Genomic DNA, 23,180 nt, shown 5'->3' with positions numbered 1-23,180 from the left:
ACTGGAAATTATGTTTAGTATCCATGAATCTGTAGTTATGCTTTCCCAGGCTTGTGGGTACAGAGATAAACACCCCCCATCAACTACCTCCAGAGTGTATTGATCGGCCAACCCTTCAGGGGCACTGAAAGGGCTTTTTGGTAAATGGACCACAAAAGCCCTGGTTATGTGGTCCACCTTTGCCCCTAGGGTGATGTCCATCGTTGTTACCACCCCTTCTGCCGCAAGTAAGTCCATCACCAAGAGTGCCTTGATAAGAACGCTGTGACTTTCGGTATCACATCATCTTCCCAAGCTGCTGATTCCTAGAATAGGTTTCCTGAGGGATGGAGAAGTGGATCCTCACTGCAGACAGTGCCTTACCACACTGATGACTTCATTTTAGGTCCAAATAAGATGGATCCATCAAAAAGGGCACTATGAAGGAAGTCTTAAAGCTTTCTGCAAAAATCATACAGACACATCTAGGTGTGCTGATGGATGGTAATGACAGTGCCTGCTGCTCTGGCCTGCCATCATTTGCATTAGAAAGCAGTCATATGGCTATGTTGGAAGTAGACTGCAGGGTAGAAACCTGGGAGTCCACTATCTTCTGAACATCCACAGGCAGGACAGTGGAGAGAGACTTGGAACTCTCCTTGGTTAACATGGGCTAAATAATTCAGAGCTCCAAGGGCAAAAGTCACTGAAGCATACTTTCCCAAAACGATCCATAGCTCTAGACTCCCTGTTAGAGGGGTGGACCGAAGAACTTTCTTCTGATAGTTGCTTCATTGCAGCTGCCACTACCACCATACCATTCACTGGTGGACCTTTGCTGCAGGGTTTCTGATCTTTGGGTGTTGCCAGAATCTTAAGGATGGGCTCCACCACATCACAGTCTTTCCATGCCCATTGAGCCATCAAATCAGTGAGTGGTTCAATGGGTGGTACCACTCAGGTTGAAGAAAAAACAGAATCACAGGCTTCCAGAAACACAGACTCATCTGGACAAGGGACATCAGTGGACCAACCCCCTCTCTGCTTCCTCAATTTGAGGATCTCACCAAAGGCAACGTCTTTAGAGGGGGATCTATGGGAGCCTTCACCTTCATCCAAATCTCTGTCTTCTATGAAAGAGTCTAGAGAAAAGTATCAGTGTTTCCACTTGCATGTCTGCTTCCTGTGAACCAGTTCAAAAGAGGGATCGGAAATTTCTTAGTCAGACTGGGAGCTAATGTAGCCTGGGAAGCCCATGGAACCAACAGTTCCTGTCTGACAGGAAGATGGGAAGTAGAAGCAGATTCTTGATGGGGTTCAGATGGAACCAAACTGGATGGATGCACCTTTTCCCTTGGTATTGAAAGGCCCTACTCAAAAACCTCACAGGTCAAGGATTCCATTAGCTCTGCGGAAGCCCTCCTGTCCCCAGACAGAAAGGAAGCCCCTGAACTGAGAGGTCTCAAACCAGTGAACAATCCCGGACCTGAGCTATTGATGGTTGAGGAACAGAGGGGAAGAGATTGCTCTGACAACTTCAGACCCATACCCTGAAGCTACGACATCGAAGCTTAGGCCAAGAGTCTCTTCCGGATCCAAACATATCTGAGCCGACAAGGAATGGAACCTGTCAGAGTTTAAGTCACCTGTACTGTTGGGTCCAGCAAAGGCTCCTTGAGACAGACTGGATCCAAGACAGCCAGGTCTGAGGGGCGGACTGGGACTGGATAAGGAAGAGGAGGAGGAGGAGCAGTTGCCCCAATACTCTGTACGTTCACAGAAGATGGTAATGACATAACCACAAGATGACTCTGTATGTTAAAGAACTTCATCATCCTAAAAACATCATGTTCAATCAAGCATCTGAATGACCGAGTGTATGATGCCACCAAAGATGGTCTCCAGTACCTTCATTCTTGGACAACTGCTGACCGGGACTGGGACTCACTGGGTCTGGGGAGAACTGGGACTGAGGAGGTGATAGATGGATGCAAGGAACTGTTGGCTCCGATCCTTGTGGTGCTTTGGTATCTGAACTGGGTAATAGAGTTGGATCTGGGGAGTGATTATGGGACTTCTCAGAGTCTGATTTTGTCTTTTTGTTCATCTTCTCTTTCTCTTTTTGCCTGTCTTTTTCTTTATAGACCTCCTCTGCTTTCTTCTTCTCCCCCTCTTTCTGCTTGTCCCTAGGCCTCTTGTCTTTGCTAGTGGGAAAGGAGGGAGTGGAAGGTATAGCAATTTTATCCTCCTAGTTTGAACAGCCTAGGAGCTGAAAGAAAATCAGATCTGACATGGCATACTGAGATACGTTGTGCCCAAACAGTAAACACACAAGGAGTGTGGGTCCTGGGGAGGGAGCTTGTGGCCACACTCGGTGCATTTTTTAAAGCCTTGTTCATCATCCATTACTTGTAACTCTAGGAAACATTCACTACCAGAGTTTAGAAGCAATGAATTCCTATGCAGTCTACTATTCTAATCACAAAATATCAAAATACTAAAAAAAAATATATATATATATATATACATATATACATATACATATATACATATATATATATATATATATATATATGTATATATATATATATATATATATATATACACACACACACACAGACACACACAAAAAACTTAATTATCCGGGAAAAGACTAAAGCACTACACTATCACAGCACACTCTCTTCATGACTAATCTAAACTACATAATTCTAAAGATAATGAACAGCAAAACTACTATAATCCTACCTAAACAGAAAAAATGTTCTCTTGGTAGAGGAGAGCAGGGATACGTATAGCAATATTAGCAAGTAGAAAACCACAAAAGGATATAGAAACTTTGAGGTCTCGACATGACCGAATGCTTCAGACAGAAAATGAAATTAGATGTAATGAGGTGGTTTTCTGGGAATTATGGGCAGGGGAGGAGTTACAGCCCTGGCACTGAAGGTCTAAAGAGTTTGGTGATGAGGTCAGATCTGGTTGGATCCAACAACCCATAGGTGAAGCAGGTGTAAATAGACAACACTGGATACATGCATTACCCCATGATAATGTCAAAGTACTAAATGCTATATTTATTTGGGCTTTGGTTTAATAAAAAGTTTATGAAGCTTTTAATTAAAAAATATCCCAAATACAAAAGTATAGACAAGTATAAAAACACATTGAGGATCTTGACTTATCACATGCCATGACGTATATCATAACATCAGAAAATCACTTTAAATTGTTCTAGATACAAGTTTTCCAGTAAGAGGTTCTGGTGGTCTAGTTATTGATGGAGATTCATTTCTCAGTTCATTAGAGGAGCAATGACTTCAGGGGACATTTATTGAAAACGGTGAAGTTCAGTGACCATCAAACTGACACAGTTGCAGAAAGGCCACCATTCAGGGATTTCACTGATAAACTATCATGCTGTTCAGTGAAAGTGTCCTGATGATGAATAGAGAGCAGAAAGTAAGACTGGTTTATGATTCACCTATCTGGAAAATGGCAATAAGCCAGCCAAAGAAACTCATTCCTGGAAGGGAAAAGATGATCAGAGCTCAGGACACTGACTGCTGAAAGTGATGGGAGTCTCAGACTCTAACCAAATATCTAAACTGAACGTTTATTTAATGGAGAAGAAAAAGAGAGAAAAAATTAATGCTCCAGTTACAGGAACTCACCTTTCAGAAAGAAATAATCAGATTTTCTCAAAGCTTCAAAGCCACACAGGAAGGTTGATACTGCTTAGACTTTTTCTCCAGTGGAGTTTTTAAGGTCTTCCTCTGCTAGACAAAACATTTTCATTATAGTACTTCCAAGACTTTTTGATGTTGTCCTGGCCCCATGCACTACAGACATACATGGTGCTAATCTTGGTTAGCAGTCTCTACGCCACAGTAGCATGACCTTTTACTGATGGTAGATAATGACTCTTGCTTTTTCTAGGCAGCTGAATGAAAAAAAAAAACATAAAAGTTATTTTTCAAATAACCAGTAACTATTTCCTGTGGATGACAAAACCAGTGAGACTGACTTAACTATGTTCACATTGCTTAAAAAGACAAAAAAGGAAAGAATGGAGGATATCCTGGTTTGGATTTCATTTACAGCATTCCACTATCAGTATCACTGGGGAAGCTTCCAAAGGGCTGACCCAGAAATGCCTGTTAAAAATATCATACCCAGAGAGAGCTACCCTTGCTGGTACATGTTCTGAACAGAATGTGGACATATTAGCAGAGTTTGCACTGAATATCTCAGCTTTGGTGAGGAAGACAGGTATGAAGGACTGCTGCTAACTTGAGTTAATTTTACCATAATGTTGAAAGGAAGCCTTAGTGTAAGATTCTACAATTCAGTTTGACAGCATACGTTACACGTGAACTTGTCAAACAACTGAATGAAAAATGAAGCTTCTATGAAGGCAATCTACTACATCATTATACCAAGGTTAAAGTACATAGTTGGAGGTGCCATGATTTAGATGTAAATGAAACAAGCACATATGTTTAAATGTGGAATTTATCATTCAGTAGCAAATGCATGCAAGGGAAAAAGCGCTGATGAAGATAAAAAGCAAAAACTTTCTGAAATAATTTACTTATGTAAAAAAATGTTAACATCAACCTCCTGTTACAGACTGTGGTGATTTCTGTATATATACATGCACTTACTTGAGAAAATACACTGTATTGATTTATAAATTTACAATTTATTGTGAAATATCATTTGTCAATTCAGCAATGCAGTTTTAAAAATGATTCTGTACATTTTCCACTGGTCATTTTACCCCAAGAATGCAGCCTTGTCTGCCTCCAAGGAAAGTTTTGCTAGTCAGCAGTCTTACAACTGGAATATAAAACAAGTACAAATCTGCATCGCGGTTGAGTTGTACCGGTGTCTAAATCACAAATTAATATAATTTTATTTCAAAATGATTATAGCTTGTGAGAAATTCAAACTGATAATTACTACAAAACACAGGTTTGCAATTCTGTTAGTCTTATGATGATGTTTATGAAGGCGGCGTGTGTTTCAATGGTTCCAACATGTGTCTCTCTTTATTACACAGTACTGTAGACTCTATTCAGAAAAACAACAGAACGTATGGATACTGCAATAATATTCAACATGCAGGCAAATGTTCTCCCTACTTTGCCCCTTATGCAAATTTGTCCATTGCAGCCTCAAACAGTTTTGGAAACAAATTATGGGATGAGAAGTGAAAAAGACACGCTGCTGTAAATTACCAGTTTAACAAAATAAAGATAATTTGTGCTTATAAAATATATATTATTCATTTTAGTGTTCATCTGATAAATATTTAAATGTGCTCCATTTTGAAAATTATTTAAACTGATTTAATCTATCCCATTTAGGAATGCCTCTGTAGACAAAGGGATAGATTTGCTAGTGAGTACAAGCATATATTAATCTATAACCATGTGCAGTGCTTTTCAATAAAACAGATAAAACTAAAATCTCTGCTGATACTGTATGGAGGAACAACCACTCAGCAGCTGTTATGAAACTTATTGCACTCATTTAAAAAAAACAAAAAAAAAAAACAATTCAGTATAATTTCCCTGTTAAGCAATCCCATTATAAGCAGCCTCTGCCTTTCACAGTATAATCCTAAAACCCTGGACTGTTAATATGCTGAAAGGTTTCAGGTAGGCAGACTGCAAGCATATTCATCAGCTGCCCTAAATCACTGTCAAAATTTCAAGTAAAAAAATAGTACAATTAAATCTGAATCAGTAGTACGGCAAATCATTAAAAAGCTAAGGGCTGTTTTCTGAAGAAAGCAGGCACTAGATGAGATTCATTAAGTTCCTTCTACTTTGAAATGGTAGTGTAACCATGGATAAGACACCTCCATTATTATATACACTGCAATTTACATATCAAGCACAAGGTCTGAAGTCACAGGCATTGCCAATCCTCAGCAAGAACTCGTCTTTAAGTTACTCTCAGTTAGTAATGATGTAATGGATGAAGGATCATAGGCACTGTCAAAATCATCATCTGAGCTTAGATCATCCTGTACTGCAGTTGATCGAGCGTTCTTTTGCCTAAATAAAATAATTAAAAAGGATGTATTACAAATAAAATGAAGCTGTTAAGCCTCTCATAAATCTTTAATACACAAAAAATCATGCATTAAAAACAAAATGTAGTTCACAACCTTCCCATGGAATCTTGGACCTTTTCAAAATCAGGGAAAAATTGAATGCATACACAATCTAAATGAATATTATGCAAACCAGTAGATAAAGGCATATGCAAAATTTTCTAGCATTCAACCATATATCTACATGAATGTGATACTCTACTTCAGTGCAAAGTACACAATTTAGCTGCTTACTAAGGACTCCAAGGGAACTATGAAAAGTCACACAAAAAGATGTAATTAATCAAAATGTCAGCAGGTGCATGCAGATACAACACAGAAGCAAAAATAACTGATGCGCCAAACGTATGCTGTTTTCCTCATTCTATAGTAGAAAAGCCATGCATTACATGTGATGTATACAACAGTGAACTTGAATAAACCAAGTGGCTACTACTAATTGAATGCAAGAAGCATTAAGTAAATAAAGTGAAATATAGTAACCTAACCAGGACCTAGACAGTTTGAGATGTTCATTAGCGAGAAGCAGAAGCAGCTGTCATAAGCACCCATTCCAGAGGATGTGGAATCAGTATATGCTTTTAACTGAAAGATTTTATTAAGAACATTCACAAGTAGACACTAAACAGATTTTTTTTAAGTGGACAACTTAGCATCCAAATACTACTACTGACAAAGGAGTTGCATACATCTTGTTCATGGCTCTATGTAGAATGACTGGAGAAATGTAATCTCAAACAGAATATATTAACTAAATGAGCATCATCTCAAAAATATAAAATAAAAAGATTGGGGAGAAGTCATCCTTCCTTTATGCACATGCAACTAGTTTATATCCACGACCACTTATTACTTGCAAACATTATCGCAGCTCTTGCAAGTTCCCATATCAATTGAATGATAACACCAAAATGTTTAATGACACAACATCTACAATCTTACAATATACAAACTTTAAACCCAACTCAGTCTTTTGCTCCACACTCTAGTATTAGCTGGAATCCCAGGCAAAATTCTGCTCACATCAACATGACAGCTGCCACTGCATACACTTCAACATACATGAACATACATACAACATTCTGAACATGCTTGCTTATTTTTCTCTCTAAATCTCTAGTGAGCTAGCAGTGGAGGTGTGAAGAAAGCTGTGTAAGATTATGACACAAAGTACATGCTGAAGATTGATATAGAACTGTAGTTGGCATTTGGCGTGCAGTAACTGAAACATGGTTCAAAGCCATGGAAAGCACGAAAGTTTGCTATAATGCCTTTCACACATTCTGACCACACAATGAACATGAAAAAGCAAAGGCAGAGATATATGTATCAGGATATCTAAAGGATAAGCACATCTCAAGGCTGGTCAAGCAATATGACATGCTTGAGCTACTCCATGTCCAACTAATCATGGTAAAACTTCATTACTATATTCTTGCCAGCTAAAAGTCCCCCACCATGAACCAGGAAACCTATACATCATACCTGAAATTATCACCATCCAGCCCGATACCATACTGATGGGTGATTTTAACTACCCCTCTATTAATTGGGACGTATACACGACCAATAACATGCAGGCCCAAAGATTTCTTGACTTTGTAAATTCAAATGCCCTGGAGCAGCTAGCCTGCACTCCCACTAGAGGAACAAATATCCTAGATTTGGTACTCACAAACAGTGAGAGTGCTGCACCCCCCAGTGTTATGTCCTCAGAGGTAAGATCCGATCACAAAGTAGCCTCCTTTGAAATAAAAGTGAAACTAGTCCCCCCACCTAATCTCAAAAACTTTAAGAATTTCGCTAAGGTAAATTACCCCCTATTAAGGGATGGCATAGCTAGTTTCCAAGCGCCCTATACCCAGAAAACACAGAAACCTATGCAGAGGCATACACAAAGGCTGTGTATGACCACATAAACAACTGTATAGAAACGGCAGTACGAGACCAAAATAAATCCAGGTCAAACCAAAAAACAAGCCACCTTGGTGGACCCCAGGTATTAATAGATTGTATAACGAATGACAATTGTGTTGAGAAGTAACAGGGAATATGCACATCAGAGTGATAAGTCCCTCATTAGTCTATACAAGTGAATCAGGGAACTAATAAAGTCTCTGCAAGCAGACTTTGAGGTAAAAATAACTGGAAAATGCCTTTTCGTTAGCTTTGCAGGTTATATCCATAATCTTAAGTGCAACACCCAACAATATGTGGAATTATTTGTAGAAGGTATCACCTATAGTCTTGCCCAAAGACATTGCAAATGTGCTGGATGACTAACTCATCTCAAATTTCACCTCCCCATCACTTCCAATTTTCTCCCAAGAAATACCCTCCACCACTCCAGCGATGATTATCACCAAAGAACAGGTTGCCACTGTGCTCTATAATGCCAAAAACATGTCTTCAGTGGGTCTTGGCAATATACCAGGTTGCCTCAAACAGCTTAAATCATGACTTATCAGTCCCATTAGGATCTCTATTTAACCACAGCCTCCAGACTGACTTTTTCCCAATACAGTGGAGGACAGCATTAGTCATCTCTCTGTATAAAGGGGACCATGTACTGTCCTGGGAAATTACAGACCCATAATTTTGACTAGTCACATATAAGGTAATGGAAAAAATAATCACTGACCTGATAAATGATGACATAGGAGACCTCCAAACATGCCTACTGAATCCAGTGGATTTCTTTGAGAAAATCATTAAAAGCCATGGATGCTCTGAGATCTAGACTCTGCCTACCTCTCCTACCAATTACTAAAGGGTGACCTACGCCTGACCTACAAGGCACTCACAAATCCAGCCCTGATGGAGCTGTTACACATCTGCACGTTAAACAGCACAAGGGTCACCTGCTCTAGGGATCTAAGCTTAGTGATCAACTCAAACAAAACATGCTGGAGAGACATATGTGTCTCAGAGATCATCCCATCTTTGGAACAGGTTTCCTATTCATGTTGAATAGAGCCCTTCCCTGGCCCTCTTCAAATACAGTTTGGACCTTTGAATGGGGAATTTCAGAGTCACACCCGGGGTAGTGCCTATGTCCCTTATGGACAGCGGCAATCTGTAAGATGCTCAAGACTTGGCACAAACCTATGCCATCTTCTTGACCCTAAGGGCCAAAAATTGGGTTATACTGGCTAGGCTTGTAAGGGCTCTTAGGCCATTATCATCATAATCTCCTAAGAACCTATGTCATCCACAAATACTTTCTGGACATACATCAATAACAGAATGTTGTCAACATTTTCAGTTCAAATTCTCAGCTTACAGCTCAAATGTTATAATTGTATCCAGTCTTGAGTCACACCAAACTATTTTTCTGACAGCTGTATCTTTATGTCAAAGGCATAAGTACTATTACAACAAAATTCTGTACAAGATACAAGTGACAGATTCAGGAACAGACCCAAGTACTGGAGGCCGCAAGGTAAAAAGATATATAGGGTATCCAGTTCTCCAAGGGCCTGATTTTGGTGCAAGAGGGGATACCACTGCAAAGCAGGGTGCCACACTGCAGTTAAGTCTGAAATAAAGTGCAATAAAGGTATACCTCTCAGTGTTAGATGCCGGCACATGCACCTATATTGCTAAGTCTCCACTTTTCATAAACTACAAAATTCTTCCTTATCAACAGGCAATATCTACATGAGGCTCTGCTCTTTTAGCTAATCCATGACATCTTCACATCAATTGAAGGAGGTTAAATTATACAAGGAGGATGATGAGTAAAAGCTGCTCTATGCATGGACTGGCTAATGGCCAATAAGAAGCCACGTAACCCAGCACTAAGGTCAGTCATCACTGGAATGTGAAAAACACTAAGTACAGAACCCTGAAGTTGCTTCTATACCAGTTTTGAAAATGCTCAAGGTAAAAATTGAGAAAAAAAAAAAACCATGAAACAATATGAACAGCATTGAAAATGCAATTTGATTTTAGTGTTTTTATTTCATTTTGCTTTTAACACTATTCACAGGTACTAATGACATGTGCAATATTACTATTAAAGAAAACTATCAAGGCATTTGGCCCATTATATTGGCAGCCAACTCATTAACAGACCATTTCATCAAGGTTGCTTACTACAAAGTAGTGCATCCCTAAGTTCTGTCGTGAGGGGTTAAGGCCTACTGCCTCCTCACCCCTTACTTAAATATACCAACTCTAGGATCACACCACATCTTAGAAGGGGAACAAACTCAACAAACCTGTCTTTCAATGAGATGGCTCCAGATTAAATTGATCACTTACAAATATTTCAAGTATTTATGCTTGTCTAGTTTCTGAAATAACGGCACACCTAAGACAACAAACTGCATCTTTTATGCATTTTATCCTACTGAAGTCCAGCTCTTGACTACACCTTACTGTGGAATCATTATGCAACAACAGTGTAACTGGGGTGGGGCCAGGAAGACTAATTTACGGCTTAATAACTTTTCTTGCAATTATCCAGCTTGGTCTGTTTCATCACATTCTAAGATCACGTTTCCTTGTGTGCACACTTCACAACAATTCTAAGTGACAGCAAAAGTAGGCTGTTTTTTACCCCAAGCACTGAGATTTCTTTATAAAATGTCAAAAATATAATGATACTTACATTGTGAATTTCCCCTCCACAGCCTGCCATACATGTAGAAATGTACAGATGACCAGACAACATGAAGAAGTGATGTGAACTGTATTTTTTTCAGTATTAATGACAAATAATTTTGCAAATTATAAAGTACAGTTTTGTACCTACCATAAATGTAGATGTTCGAGGATCCACATTGCTGCAGTCCTAACAATTGGGTAGTCCGCTGTCCCAGTCGGCCCGAATACCAAAGTATATGGCTGACGTCGGTCAAGGCGCATTAGTCTGACGTCAGTACGTCAGGGTACTAATGCGCATGACCGACGTCATATCCTCAGTCTTTTCTTGCCCCAGATGTCAGAAGACCCTAAAAAGACAAGGCCAAAACCAAAAACACCAAACACTCCTGCACCAAAAATATGTACAATATATACAAACTTACAAGAGTATAACCTCACCCACACAATCACCCCTAAACACAGAGGGGAAGGAGGGAGGGTAAATTGGACTGCAGCAATGTGGATCCTCGAACATCTACATTTATGGTAGGTACAAAACTGTACTATGTTCTTCATTCCACATTGCTGCAGTCCTAACAATTGGGTAGAATCCCAAAGCAGAGGTAAGGGAGGCTGGCAAATCATAAAGAAGCAGGAGCTGTCAACATGCCTTGCAAAATAGCTGTGGCAAAACCAGCCCTAGATTTAGAGTAGAGAGGAAGGTGGTAATGCTTAGAGAAAGTATGCACTGAACTCCAAGTAGCTGCCTCCAAAATATCCTTAGTTGCCACCCCTTAGAAATGCTGTTGAAGTGGCAGTAGCCCTAGTGGAATGAGGCCTAATCCCAGCTGGAATCTCCTTGCCATGATGGGAATAACAAAATGCAATGCAAAACCCAATCCACTTAGAAATAGTTTGTTTTGACACAGACTTGCCCTGAGAACTCAAAGCAAAAGAAACAAACAACTGCTGAGACTGCCTAAAATCCTTAGTCCTGCTTAAATAGTAACGCAACTGCCTGTGTACATCTAAAGTGTGCAAAATCTTTTCCCCCTTATTTTGGGGATCTGCATAGAAAGTAGGCAAATGAATAGTTTGGTTTAAAGCCACACTAGAAACCACCTTAGGCATAAAAGAAGGATTAGTACGTAATGATACCCTATCCTTATGGAAAATCAAAAAAGGCTCTACTGCCATAAGGGCCTGCAATTCAGAAACCCTTCTTGCAGAAGTAATGGCCAACAAAAAATCAGTCTTCCATGACAAGTATTTCAATTCAGCAGTAGCCGCAGGCTCAAAAGGTTGTAGAGTAAGTTTCTCCAACACAAAATTGAGATCCCAAGCAGGAGTAGGAGCTCTACGTGGGGTCTTATATTCTTTGCCCCTCTAAGAAATTGCTTGAACAAAGGATGCGAAAACAATGGTGGGTCACAATCATAGTGAGCTGAAATTGCTGCAGCATGAATCTTAATGGAAGAGAAAGACAAACCTTTGTCCAATAACTCAGTAAGATATTGAAGAGCCACACTCAAATTAGGCTCAGAAATCTCCAAATTCTTTGCTGCACTCCAAAATAAAAATCTCTTCCATTTTTCTGCGTACACTTTCCTTGTACTAGGTCTTCTGGCTTCCATAATCACATTTAAAACTTGTTGAGGAAGTTGAGACCTGCTGTGCTTCAAAACAGAATATGCCAGGCTGTTAGATGAAGAGAGTGAAGCTTGACATTGAGCAGGTGACCGTCCTTCTGAGACAACAGGTGTGGAATCAAAGGTAAAGGCCATGGAGGCTTCCTTACCAGACTCCTCAGTAATGGGTACCAGTGTTGCCGAGGCCAATCTGGAGCTATTAAAATCATCCTTGGCTTGTCTTGTCTGACCTTTAGGAGCACCTTTGGGAGAAGAGGCAGAGGTGGAAAGGCATACACATGAAGATTTTTCCAACTGAAAGAAAGAGCATCCACTTTCCAAGCTGTGTGATGAAACCTCTTTGTGCAAAACTTTGGCAGCTGGTGGTTTAGTGGAGAAGCGAACAGATCTATGTCTGGAGTTCCCCATGACACTGTCAATTTCCGAAATACATGAAGATCCAGTTTCCACTCGTGGGGATCCATGATTTGTCTGCTTAACACATCTGCTAAGGAGTTCTGTGCTCCGGCAGAAACCTTGCCTGAAGAGTTAGTTGCAAGCTGAGCGCAGTCTCCCATAAAATCATTGCTTGCCTGCATAACGGGTAAGAATGTGTTCCCCCTTGTTTGTTGATGTACCACATGACAGTTGTGTTGTCTGTTAGAATCAACACCTGCCCTGGAAGAAGTAACTCCTTGAAGGCCATTAATGCAAACTGGACTGCTAACATCTCCTTCATGTTGATATGTAGATGCTGTAGTCTGGCAGGCCACTTGTCTTGTATCCACTTTCCATTTAGATGAGCTCCCCAAGCAATGTCTGAGGCATCTGTCGTTAGAATCTGACTCGCCTCTGGCCGGGTCACAGAGAGTCCCTTGTTTAGGTGACATTCCTGAGCCCACCACAAAATTCCTGTTGAATGCAAGGTATTATTTGAATGACAGTGTCCAAATCCTGGCAGTGCTGTGTCCATACATTTTTGAGATACCATTGCAGCTTCCTCATATGCAGTTTGGCATTGGGAAGCACCAGAATACAAGATGCCATGAACCCTAAGGCTTGAAGGACTGTCCTTGCAGTCAGCCCGGACTGAAGAGATAGTTGATGGAAGTAAATGGAAAGATTCTTTTGTTTGTCCGGGGTTAAAAAGGCCATCTGGGCTGCTGTATTCAGTCTCACACCCAGAAAGCACATGTCCTGAGAGGGTACTAGACTGGACTTTATTTCGTTCACAGAATACCCTAGGCATCTTAGCACTGCTATCACATATTCCAAATGCTGTAAAAGGTCTTCTTTTTCTTGAGCCAGAATCAGGCAGTCGTCCAAGTAAGGATAGATTTGTATTCCTTTTAGCCTGAAGTAAGCTATCACTGGAGCCAGAACCTTTGTGAATACTCTGGGCAGTAGATAAGCCAAAGGGCAATGCAGAGAACTGATAATGGGAATTTCCAGCTCGAACGCAGATACTTCCTGCAACTTAGTCTGATAGGCACATGAAGGTAAGCCTCCTTGAGATCTAAAGTTACCATCCAGTGATCTTTGCCCAGCAGAGGTAAAAGCTGTTGTAACGTCAACATTTTGAACTTGGGAATGTCCAGATAAGTGTTGAGGATAGATAAATCCAAAATTGGTCTCCACGTGTTCCCCTTCTTTGGTACTAGGAACAGGCGAGAATAAAATCCTAGGCCCCTTTCTGGCACAGGAACCGCTGAATGGCCCCTATTTGGAGTAACAGAGAAATTTGCTTGTGAGCCTCTTTTCTTTGTAGAGGAGGAATGTCTGGCATGCCTTTGAAAGGAGGCAAGGTATGGAAATAAAACCTGTAACCGTGGTGAATGATATCCAAAACCCATCTGTCTTGGGTAATTAAATCCCAATTTTCTTTGAAAAGAGCCAGCCTTCCTCCCAAAGGTGCTGCCAGACGAGAATGTACTGGCAGCTGAAAAGGCAGGTCATTGGGTCTGTTTACGAAAGGACTGACCCCTGCCCTCACCAGAAGTCTGAGCAGGCGAACTCCCTGTTCTAGGCCTAAAAGAACCTTGAGCTCTGCCCCTACCACGTCTAGACCTACCCCTAGACTGGGAATCATAAGCAGGATATGTCCATCCCTTAGTAGGCCAATTTCTACTAAACTTCGGAGGCTGCACCTGCAAAAAATCTTTAACAGTTTGCATAGACTTAGCCTTGTCCTCCATTTTCTTTAAAACTGCTTCCACAGGCGAACCAAACAATACGTCAGACTGTAATGGAGCATCCAAAATCCTTGTCTTAACATGCTCAGCTAAATTCTGATCCCCCAACCAGGCGTGCCTACGAAGAACAGAACCAGTGGCAGCCACCCTCGAGGAGGCCTGCACAGCATCAAAACCACATTGCAAGGAATGCTTACCCACCTGTTCAGACACATGAACTAAATCCTGCAACTCTTTACACTCAATACCTTCCGCCAGAGCATCCACCTTAGACTTCAATTGTGAAAGGAGATAATTTTGATATTTTAACATGTGAAACTGGCAATTCAACGCCCTCATGGCTAAAGTGGAAGAAGTATACACTTTCTTTCCCCATCTATCCAAAGCCCTTGCCTCTTTATCAGGAGGAACAGGATTTTTAACAACAGAAGCCTTAACACCTTTAGGCCCCTGAGAGACAGTTTCGGGTCTGCCCTAGGACTCTTAAAAGATACTTATGAGCTTCAGGCACCCTATAGTACCTATCTGGTTTAACTGGGGCAGGAGGCAAAGAATCAGGGTTCAGGGAAGCCTCTGCAAAACATCTTCCACCACATTCAGAACAGGAGGTATAGCTAAAGGCCTATGCTGGGGTAAAAACAAGAATTCCCTAAGCCGCTTCCTGGAATCAGAGAAATCTTGACCTTCCCATTTAAAATGCTCCCTCATGGAATGAAGAGTCTCTGAAAATGAAAAATCCTCAGGAGGAGAAGCTGAAGGAGTAGAATCATCCACATCAGAATCAGAATAAGGAGGATACTCCTGCAAGTCTTCAGCCGAAGACTCAGAAGCCTCCGAACACTGCTCAAAAGTCTCAAACTCAGGTTCCACCCTAGGCCTCTTATCAGGAGGGGGCATAGAACCTCTAATCATAGTAATCAAATCCTCTGCCATTTTAAGCATATGTTTCTTAGGCAAAGATCCTGAAGAGCTAGGAGAAACTCCCACTGAAGTTAAACCTGGCCTGCCTCTCAAAGAAGCCTTGGAAACAGAAGGGGAGGCCCTAACCACCTTAGGAAGAGAGGGAAGAACAGCCACCTGAGAAGCCCCTTCAGCCTGGCCTACCTCCTGAGAGGACACATCCTGTAACAGTAAAGTCTCTCCCTGAGACTCCAAAGAAACTCCTGGCAAAACCTCCGGCTCCACTGAGCCTTCTAAAGAACCGACGTCCGGGACTGTCGGTTCTTCCAATCTAGGCTTTGCTGCTTTGTCCTTGCGCTTTTTGGACGAAGCGGGCATCGGAGCATCCGACGGCATTTTATAATTACAACGCTTCCCAAAAACTAACCTGGCACAGTCTAACCTTCTCTTAATAGTGCGTTTGTTAAATCTAGCACAAGAGCGGCAGCCAACAACGTCGTGCTCAGGCCCTAAACAAGGTATACACAAGGTATGGTAATCCCTATGAGGTATCTGTTTCCCACAAGAAATACAGTTATTCACTTTTTCTGACATCCGGTTAAATACTGAGGCAAGAAAAAAAACCAAAATATTCCCCAACGGGGTACTTAGCCAACTTTGATTCGGTCTGAAACTCCGACTTCAGAAAATTTCAGAACGCCAACCTGCACTCGCAAAACTGCTTCTGCATCGGACCATGCGGCAAAAAAGACTGAGGATATGACGTCGGTCATGCGCATTAGTACCCTGACGTACTGACGTCAGACTAATGCGCCTTGACCGACGTCAGCCATATACTTTGGTATTCGGGCCGACTGGGACAGCGGACTACCCAATTGTTAGGACTGCAGCAATGTGGAATGAAGAACATCCACATTTAAGTTACCTTGATGTGGTTATGAAGAGCACTTAATTACAAGAATTAATTTATGTAGAAAATGTAAGACTTGCAATTCTGCAATAGGTGCAATTACCCATCATCATCCATTATAGTGCCCACGATCTTTAAGTCACTAAATAGTGTATATACTTAAAGTGTATTATGCATATTGTCATTCGTCCAGTCAGGATGAAATAGATGAACATGGTGGGTTTTGTTCAAGCAGCTTTACTATGTACAAACATATCAGGACTGAGGCAAATAATTTTAACTTAGATAAACTTATAAACAGACTATTTCTCTCATACATGTTCACTCCCTGGCTGCACTCTCAAAATGGCACTGAAGCTAGCATGTGCTGGCTATTTATATGCATGTGCTGACCTTGGAAATGCTTCTTAAAGGTACAGCACTCATTCTACATCCTCCCTCTTTGAGGAACGAGTCATACTTCATTGACGGCATTGACTGACATGCAATAAATACAAGATACTACTTTGGCATGCAATTGTACAGAACTAAATTCATATAGACAATTATGTCCAGGCTGCTGTGTATTTCACATCAGGTCTGGAGATGCGACCAAATTATGTGAAATAGAATTGAGAATTAGGTTTGACAACTGGGATGGTTCCTGCTGAATGTTCAACCTTGGGGACATCAGGAACATCATCAGGAACGGAAGTAGAAGTTAAGATACGTTCTGCAACAGGAACACTGTTGGACTGCTTTGAGATCTAGAGTCTGTATCACAGGAACAATGCTGCGATATCGGTTCTGATACAGTAAGAAGATGTCTGCGATTTCTCCTGTATTCTACACCCTCAAATTCCACAAAACAGGATCTCGGCTCAGCACATTTACCTGTTACTTGACCGATCCGGTCAAAACCTTTTGCCGTTTGTATCCTCCTTGCCTCTACTTTCAATGGACGAAGAAATCTGCTCGTTTTATCGTAACTGTACGTCTGAAAAGAATGCTTTCTGAATAGTTGGGCTCTGATTGCTCTGTTGTTCTTAGCTTTAGGCCTCAACAAACTGGAACTGATAGGCAAGGTTGTTCTGGTTTGCCTAGATAGAAGTCTTTGAGCAGGCGAGCTAAGTACATCATCACGGGATATGTTTCAGAGAGTAAGTAAATTCAAAAAGGCATCGGCATTATCATGCTTCAACTTCTCTAGTACTAGCTCTGTATTGCACGTTCAGCTAGAGTGCTAGACCATTTGACTGTGGGTATTAGGACTACTAGTAACATGTAAAAAGTCTCATTCTTTTGCAAATTTCTGAAACAACTGACTAGTAAATTTTATTTGATTTATTTATTTATTTAAATTTGTTGACCGGGAGTGTCCGACTGGACGTGGGTCCATTTTCAGCGGAGGCCCGTGGAGAAAAGCTCCACAGTAAAATAAACAGACAGAAGTTACATTGGATTACATAGCGATTAACAATTTAACATAGAAATTACTTACAACATATTTACAGATGAAGAACATAGTACATCAGTAGACAACTAGAATCTTTATCTGTGAAGTACATAACAGGCTTTAACAAATGTAACAATGAGAAGTTCCTGCTGTATAATAAGTACTAGGCTTATGAGCATCTGAGCTTGCTATCATCAAGGTAGTTAGTGGAGGTGAAAGAAAGGTAGTAGTTGGATGGAGTGGATGATATTAGAGTGGGAGTTGCAAGGGCATAGCCAGCATGTTTTTAGGTGAGCTTTTAATAAATTTTTGAAGTTGGTGCATGATGGTACAGAGGTAATTGTGGGTGGGAGTGAGTTCCATAATTTGGCTATGGCGCAAAAGAATAGTGCTTCACCAGCAGAGTTATTGGCTTTAGTGATCTGCAAGTGATTTTTGTTGCTGGATCTTAGTGGTCTAGTGGTGCGATAGGGTTGGAGTAGATTCTGGAGGGATGGGACATTTAGTGGATGGTTTACTAGTTTGTGGGCGAGTGAGAGTTGATACCACTGAAGGAGGTGAGGGAGTTCAAGCCAGCCCAGTTCAGCAAGTGAGAGGCAGTGGTGACTACGGTAGGATGCCCCTGTGGCGAATTTGGCGATTTTGTTGTAGCAGGTCTCTAGCTTGTTTAGATCACATTGCCTTAGGTTGGTATATACTGGAGAGGCATAAAGTAGGGTGGAGATAAGGTGGGAATTTGCATACCATTATCAGAGATAAGCTTATGCGGACTGCCATGGGCTGAGAAATGATGTTTCAACTTAGTAATAACAGTAGTAGACATTAGGTTAGGCAACAAATCAATCTCAAACCAGTTTGAATAACCAAGACTAAGTAATGCTGATTGTTCCACTCGAATATGTCAGTGGCTACTGTTGACCAAGGTAGTTCAGGAACTTGACTTAGCTGAAGTAGCTCTTTTTGCAGATGTGGTCTAATACTATTGCATACTAAACAAGAAAAAAAAGCACTTTGTCAAGGTCTTTTGCTAGAGAAAGCCAAAATACTAGTCCTCTCATCCTTTTTTGGCAGATTTGGACCCTGGGTGACCACGATGCAAAATCTGAGTATATTCACGTTATAAGGAAGCAGGAACAACAACTTTAGGATCTTTGAAAATAATGTCATCTTCCATCAACATCTCATCTCTGTAAGGAAAATAAGGTTGTATTTCAGGTGGTACACTGGATTGTTTTGACAGCCTTCCTACCTGGATGCAGTGTCTCAGCTTCTGCAAAACAGGTCTTTGTATGATTTCTCAGCTCATCAAGTCTTGTGGTCAAAACATTACACACTTCCATGAGACCGAAGTCAAAATTCTTTGCATCAAGCTGTTCCATTGCACTTCTGGGTAATCTGGATAAGGTATCAGCCAGATAAAGAAGTTTGCCTTTTGTATAGACCATTTTGAAGTTGTACTTTTGTAATTTCAGCGTCATTCTTTGCAATCTTGCTTGAACAGAATGCATAGGCTTCTTTAAAATAGTAACTAGAGGTTGATGATCAGTTTCAATCTGAATATCTTGATCATAAATATAATTGTGAAACTTTGAACATACAAACACATGCTAAATGTTCCTTCTCAATCTGAGCCTACTGCATTCCAGTTTGGGTAAGAGTTGCATAGGCTACTGGTGTGCCCTCATAAAGAAGAACTGTGCCAAGATCAAACTTTGATGCATCACAGGAAAGAGTGACTGATTTATTGACATCATAGTACCTTAGTGTAGGTGGACTGGCAATTTTCTGCTTAAGATCATCAAATGCGGTCTGGTGCTGTTCTAACCATGACCATGCAACATGTTTGTGTGTCAGCTCTCTTAAAGGTGCTGTCAAATTCACTGCAATCTGGTATAAACTTGGCCAAATAGTTAACCATACCAAGAAAATACTGTAGAGCCTGAACATTATCACATGCTAGCATCTCAAGAACAGATGTTTGCTTGGATGGGTCTGGTCGTAACCCACATGTGTGACTTCTAATAGTCTGAATTTGCACTTCAGAGGACTGAGTTTAAGTTCACTTCACGTGCTCTGTCTAGAACTTTCTTGAGGTTTCTGTCATGCTCTGCTTCACCATTGCCTCCAACTAATAAATCATCTACTATTACAGCATAACAGGATAACCTGAAAAGATCTGTTCCATTGCATGCTGAAAGACCTCACTTGCAAAATTTATTTCAAACGGTATCCTGAGAAATTTATACCTTCCAAATGGGGTACTGAATATAGTCAGTAGTGAAGATATGCGATCAAGCATCACTTGCCAAAATGAACTCTCTACATCCCAGATGGAAAATACAATGGTATTAGGGCTGTGACTTTCTCGACTGTTCACATGGGATGAAGAGCGTATAGTCAAGGCCTTATTCAAGGGTCGATGCATATTCTGATTTCATCTGAGCCTTTTTTGTGAGTTGCTGCCATAGACGGACACCTATTCAGTTGGTTCTATAACTGGACAAATCATACCTTGCTGCTCCATTTTATCCAACTGAGCATTAACTCTGCTCTGCATACCTATTGGAACTCTTCTTGTCAGTCTAACCACTCAACTGGTCTCTGGGTCTAACTTCATGGAATACACAGCTGGAAGCCTGCCTAACTTGTCACTGAAAACATCAGCATATTATGAGAAAACAGTATCATTGAAGCTAGAGTTGGAACATGTGCTTATAGGTTCATAGATTAGTACTAAGCTAACTGCCCTTGCAAGCCATTTTAAGCCTAGCCAATTATCCCTTGTGAGACTCAAACCCCACACCTTGTGTTGGTAAGGCAAACACCTTAACCATTAGGCCACCCTCCCAACCCCTTATGACAGCTTATATGATGAACCTCTTTAGTGAAGGAAAGCAAGTCCATTTTCAAACTGCTTCAGAGTTAATAATGACTGTACAGGTCTTTGGACAACAGCTTGTAACTGTTCCCAGCCAAACAACATGAAAGCACTACTAAACCTTCACAGTTTGAATTTCTTCACCGCCACCTTCACGAATAGACAAACACAGCACAAGAAACTTTTCGAAATGGCTAAATTAGGATTGCACTTTACAAAATAGTTGCACTTTTCACGCAACAAACTCTTCAGAATAAATGCACAGTAATAAACGCACACTGTACGCACTTTTACACACTTTGCGATGGTAATAAACGCACACTGTATGCACTTTTACACACTTTGCGATGCTTCAAATAACTCTGGTTATGCTATTCAGAGCTTTAATCAATGTGAAATAACTGTTTGTGCCAAAACACTGTAATTTGCCCAAAACATGCACTCTCCTTGCTTTATTTATGCTTAACATGCCCTTTTTGCTCTTTATTACATTTGTTTTGCCCATTTAATCTCTTTTCTTGTGCTCATTTTACTCTAAACATGCTCATTTGTCTATTTCGAGGCAACTCTGAACCTCTTGTGTACTTTTCTGATGATCATTTTATCAAATGTCTTAATTTCTAACACTTCACTTAATTAATACACTTTTTATGCTTTTTGTTTGCTTAACAAACATTTCTCTACTATTTGTTTGCTTAGTAATGCGTTCAGTGCCCTTGTAATACTCTGTTTTATCTTTTTTTAATAAAACAATAGTTTGTGCAAGTTTTCATTACCTTTAGCTTGTTTCTGGCCCTTTTTTGCTCTCATTTCTTTTATTTTACCTTCACAACAGATTCTGCACTTCGCATCTCTGAAAAGCAGCCTGTGGAATCCCGGTTCCGACACCATGTCATTCGTCCAGTTAGGATGAAACAGACGAACATGCGTGTTTTTTTTCATGCAGCTTTATTATGTACAAACACATCAGGATTGAGGTAAATAACTTTAACTTATTTAAACTTATAAACAGACTGACTATTTCTCTCAAACATGTTCATTCCCTGGCTGCACTATCAAAACGGCACTGAAACTAGCATGTGCTGGCTATTTATATGCACATGCTGACCTTGGAAATGATGAACGGTAAAACACACATACATATTCTATACATATTATCCTACTGAAGTCCAGCTCTTAATTAACACCTGTTGTTGAATTATTACTTTTACTACCGTGATTAATAGTTCTCAGGGGACGAGCCAGCATTATCACATTTAATCACATTAACACTGGCATGATAAAATGTCACTTTTGATAAGACAAAATATCACAATTTCTAACTCTGTCTTGTATTAACAATGGATAATTAAATAATCTGCTAATTCTGGAACATATCTACTAAACCTAACTGAAGAACAAAAATCAAAGACTTAAAGTAAAGTTACTGGCTTCCACTTCAGGTTAATACATGTTATGATGGCACTCCACCTATAACATATGAGTTTGTTATCTGTGAAAGTTACAACTGCATACTTTTATCAAACTTGATCCTGTTCAGTAATAATGAAATACTCAAAATCAAGGAGCTTAAAAAGTCAAAGAGTTCTATTGTACATCTCTGTGAAAGCACTTGCGAAGCACTTCATGTTGGGTCATTTAAAATAATTCTCTAAAAACATATCTATGGCATTCATACTTTATGTTCAAGGTCCATCCCTCAGGCTGGAATGGAGCAAATCATCCAGTATATGACTGGGGACTTGGAATCGATTATTCTATTTACTTGCTTGCCCTTTGTTGACCTAGATAGTCCCACTAGGCTAGTGACTTGCTTCTAGGGGAGACTTGCGGTAGTATTTATACTACCAATAGTGGAAATTTGACCAGGATGTTGGGAAACTTCCCCTACTCTTTTTGATCAAGAGGTTGGCATAAGGGTTAAGGTGTTCACCTTGCAGACAAAAGATGCAGGGTTTGATTGTCACCTTTGAAAAGAAATTGACTAGGCTTAAAATGGCCAGCATTGGCAGCTAGCCTAGTACTTGCCTATGATACTATGATGCTAGGTGATGTTTGACCTTTTACATCCACCTAAGCTATCACCACCTCAAGCAGGTGGGACCTTGGTTTAACATCTCTTCTGAAGGAAGGCACACTCAGGAGTGCAGCATTCTCCTAAATGTTTGACTGTACCATCAGCAATTTGAGAATTAATCCAATCAGCTGGGTAAAATAGAACCTACAGCCTTCTTATACTCTGGTACCAAAGGTGAGTATGCTACCTGCTGAGCAACAGAAACTGCTAAAATTAGATTAGATTAGCAGGTACACAGTGCACTATACCAACACCTAATGTGCAAGGAACCCATCAAACCTTTTTGATGTGAAGTTCAAAGATTCCCACACTCCCATCCCCGGGGGTACATTGTCCTAATTCCAAAGTTGTCGAACTCTGGGGAAAAGGATATCAGTTTTAAGGTGTTGTTCATTATATCTTCTTGGTTCTAGCCTTGACTTGAACAGGTTTCAATGAGTTGTGCATTGGTGGGAGGTTATGAT

The 23,180-nt window shown here is 40.5% G+C and overlaps 1 protein-coding gene across 2 annotated transcripts in view; it reads right to left on the bottom strand.

Annotated features, from left to right (window-relative positions):
* Positions 1-4,664: 4,664 nt before the first annotated feature.
* CGN (cingulin) overlaps positions 4,665-23,180 on the bottom strand; it is a 1,354,172-nt gene continuing 1,335,656 nt past the window's right edge. For both annotated transcript variants that reach the window (XM_044080636.1, XM_044080637.1), the window contains exon 21: positions 4,665-6,047. In XM_044080636.1, coding sequence (XP_043936571.1) covers positions 5,918-6,047 — 130 coding nt within the window. In that variant the 3' untranslated portion in view covers positions 4,665-5,917. The remainder of the gene's footprint in view (positions 6,048-23,180) is intronic.

Source organism: Protopterus annectens, chromosome 8.part0 (assembly GCF_019279795.1).
Source record: "Protopterus annectens isolate FY-2018-M chromosome 8.part0, PAN1.0, whole genome shotgun sequence".
Lineage (NCBI taxonomy): Eukaryota > Metazoa > Chordata > Ceratodontiformes > Protopteridae > Protopterus > Protopterus annectens.
This window is presented reverse-complemented; position numbering and strand designations above follow the sequence as displayed.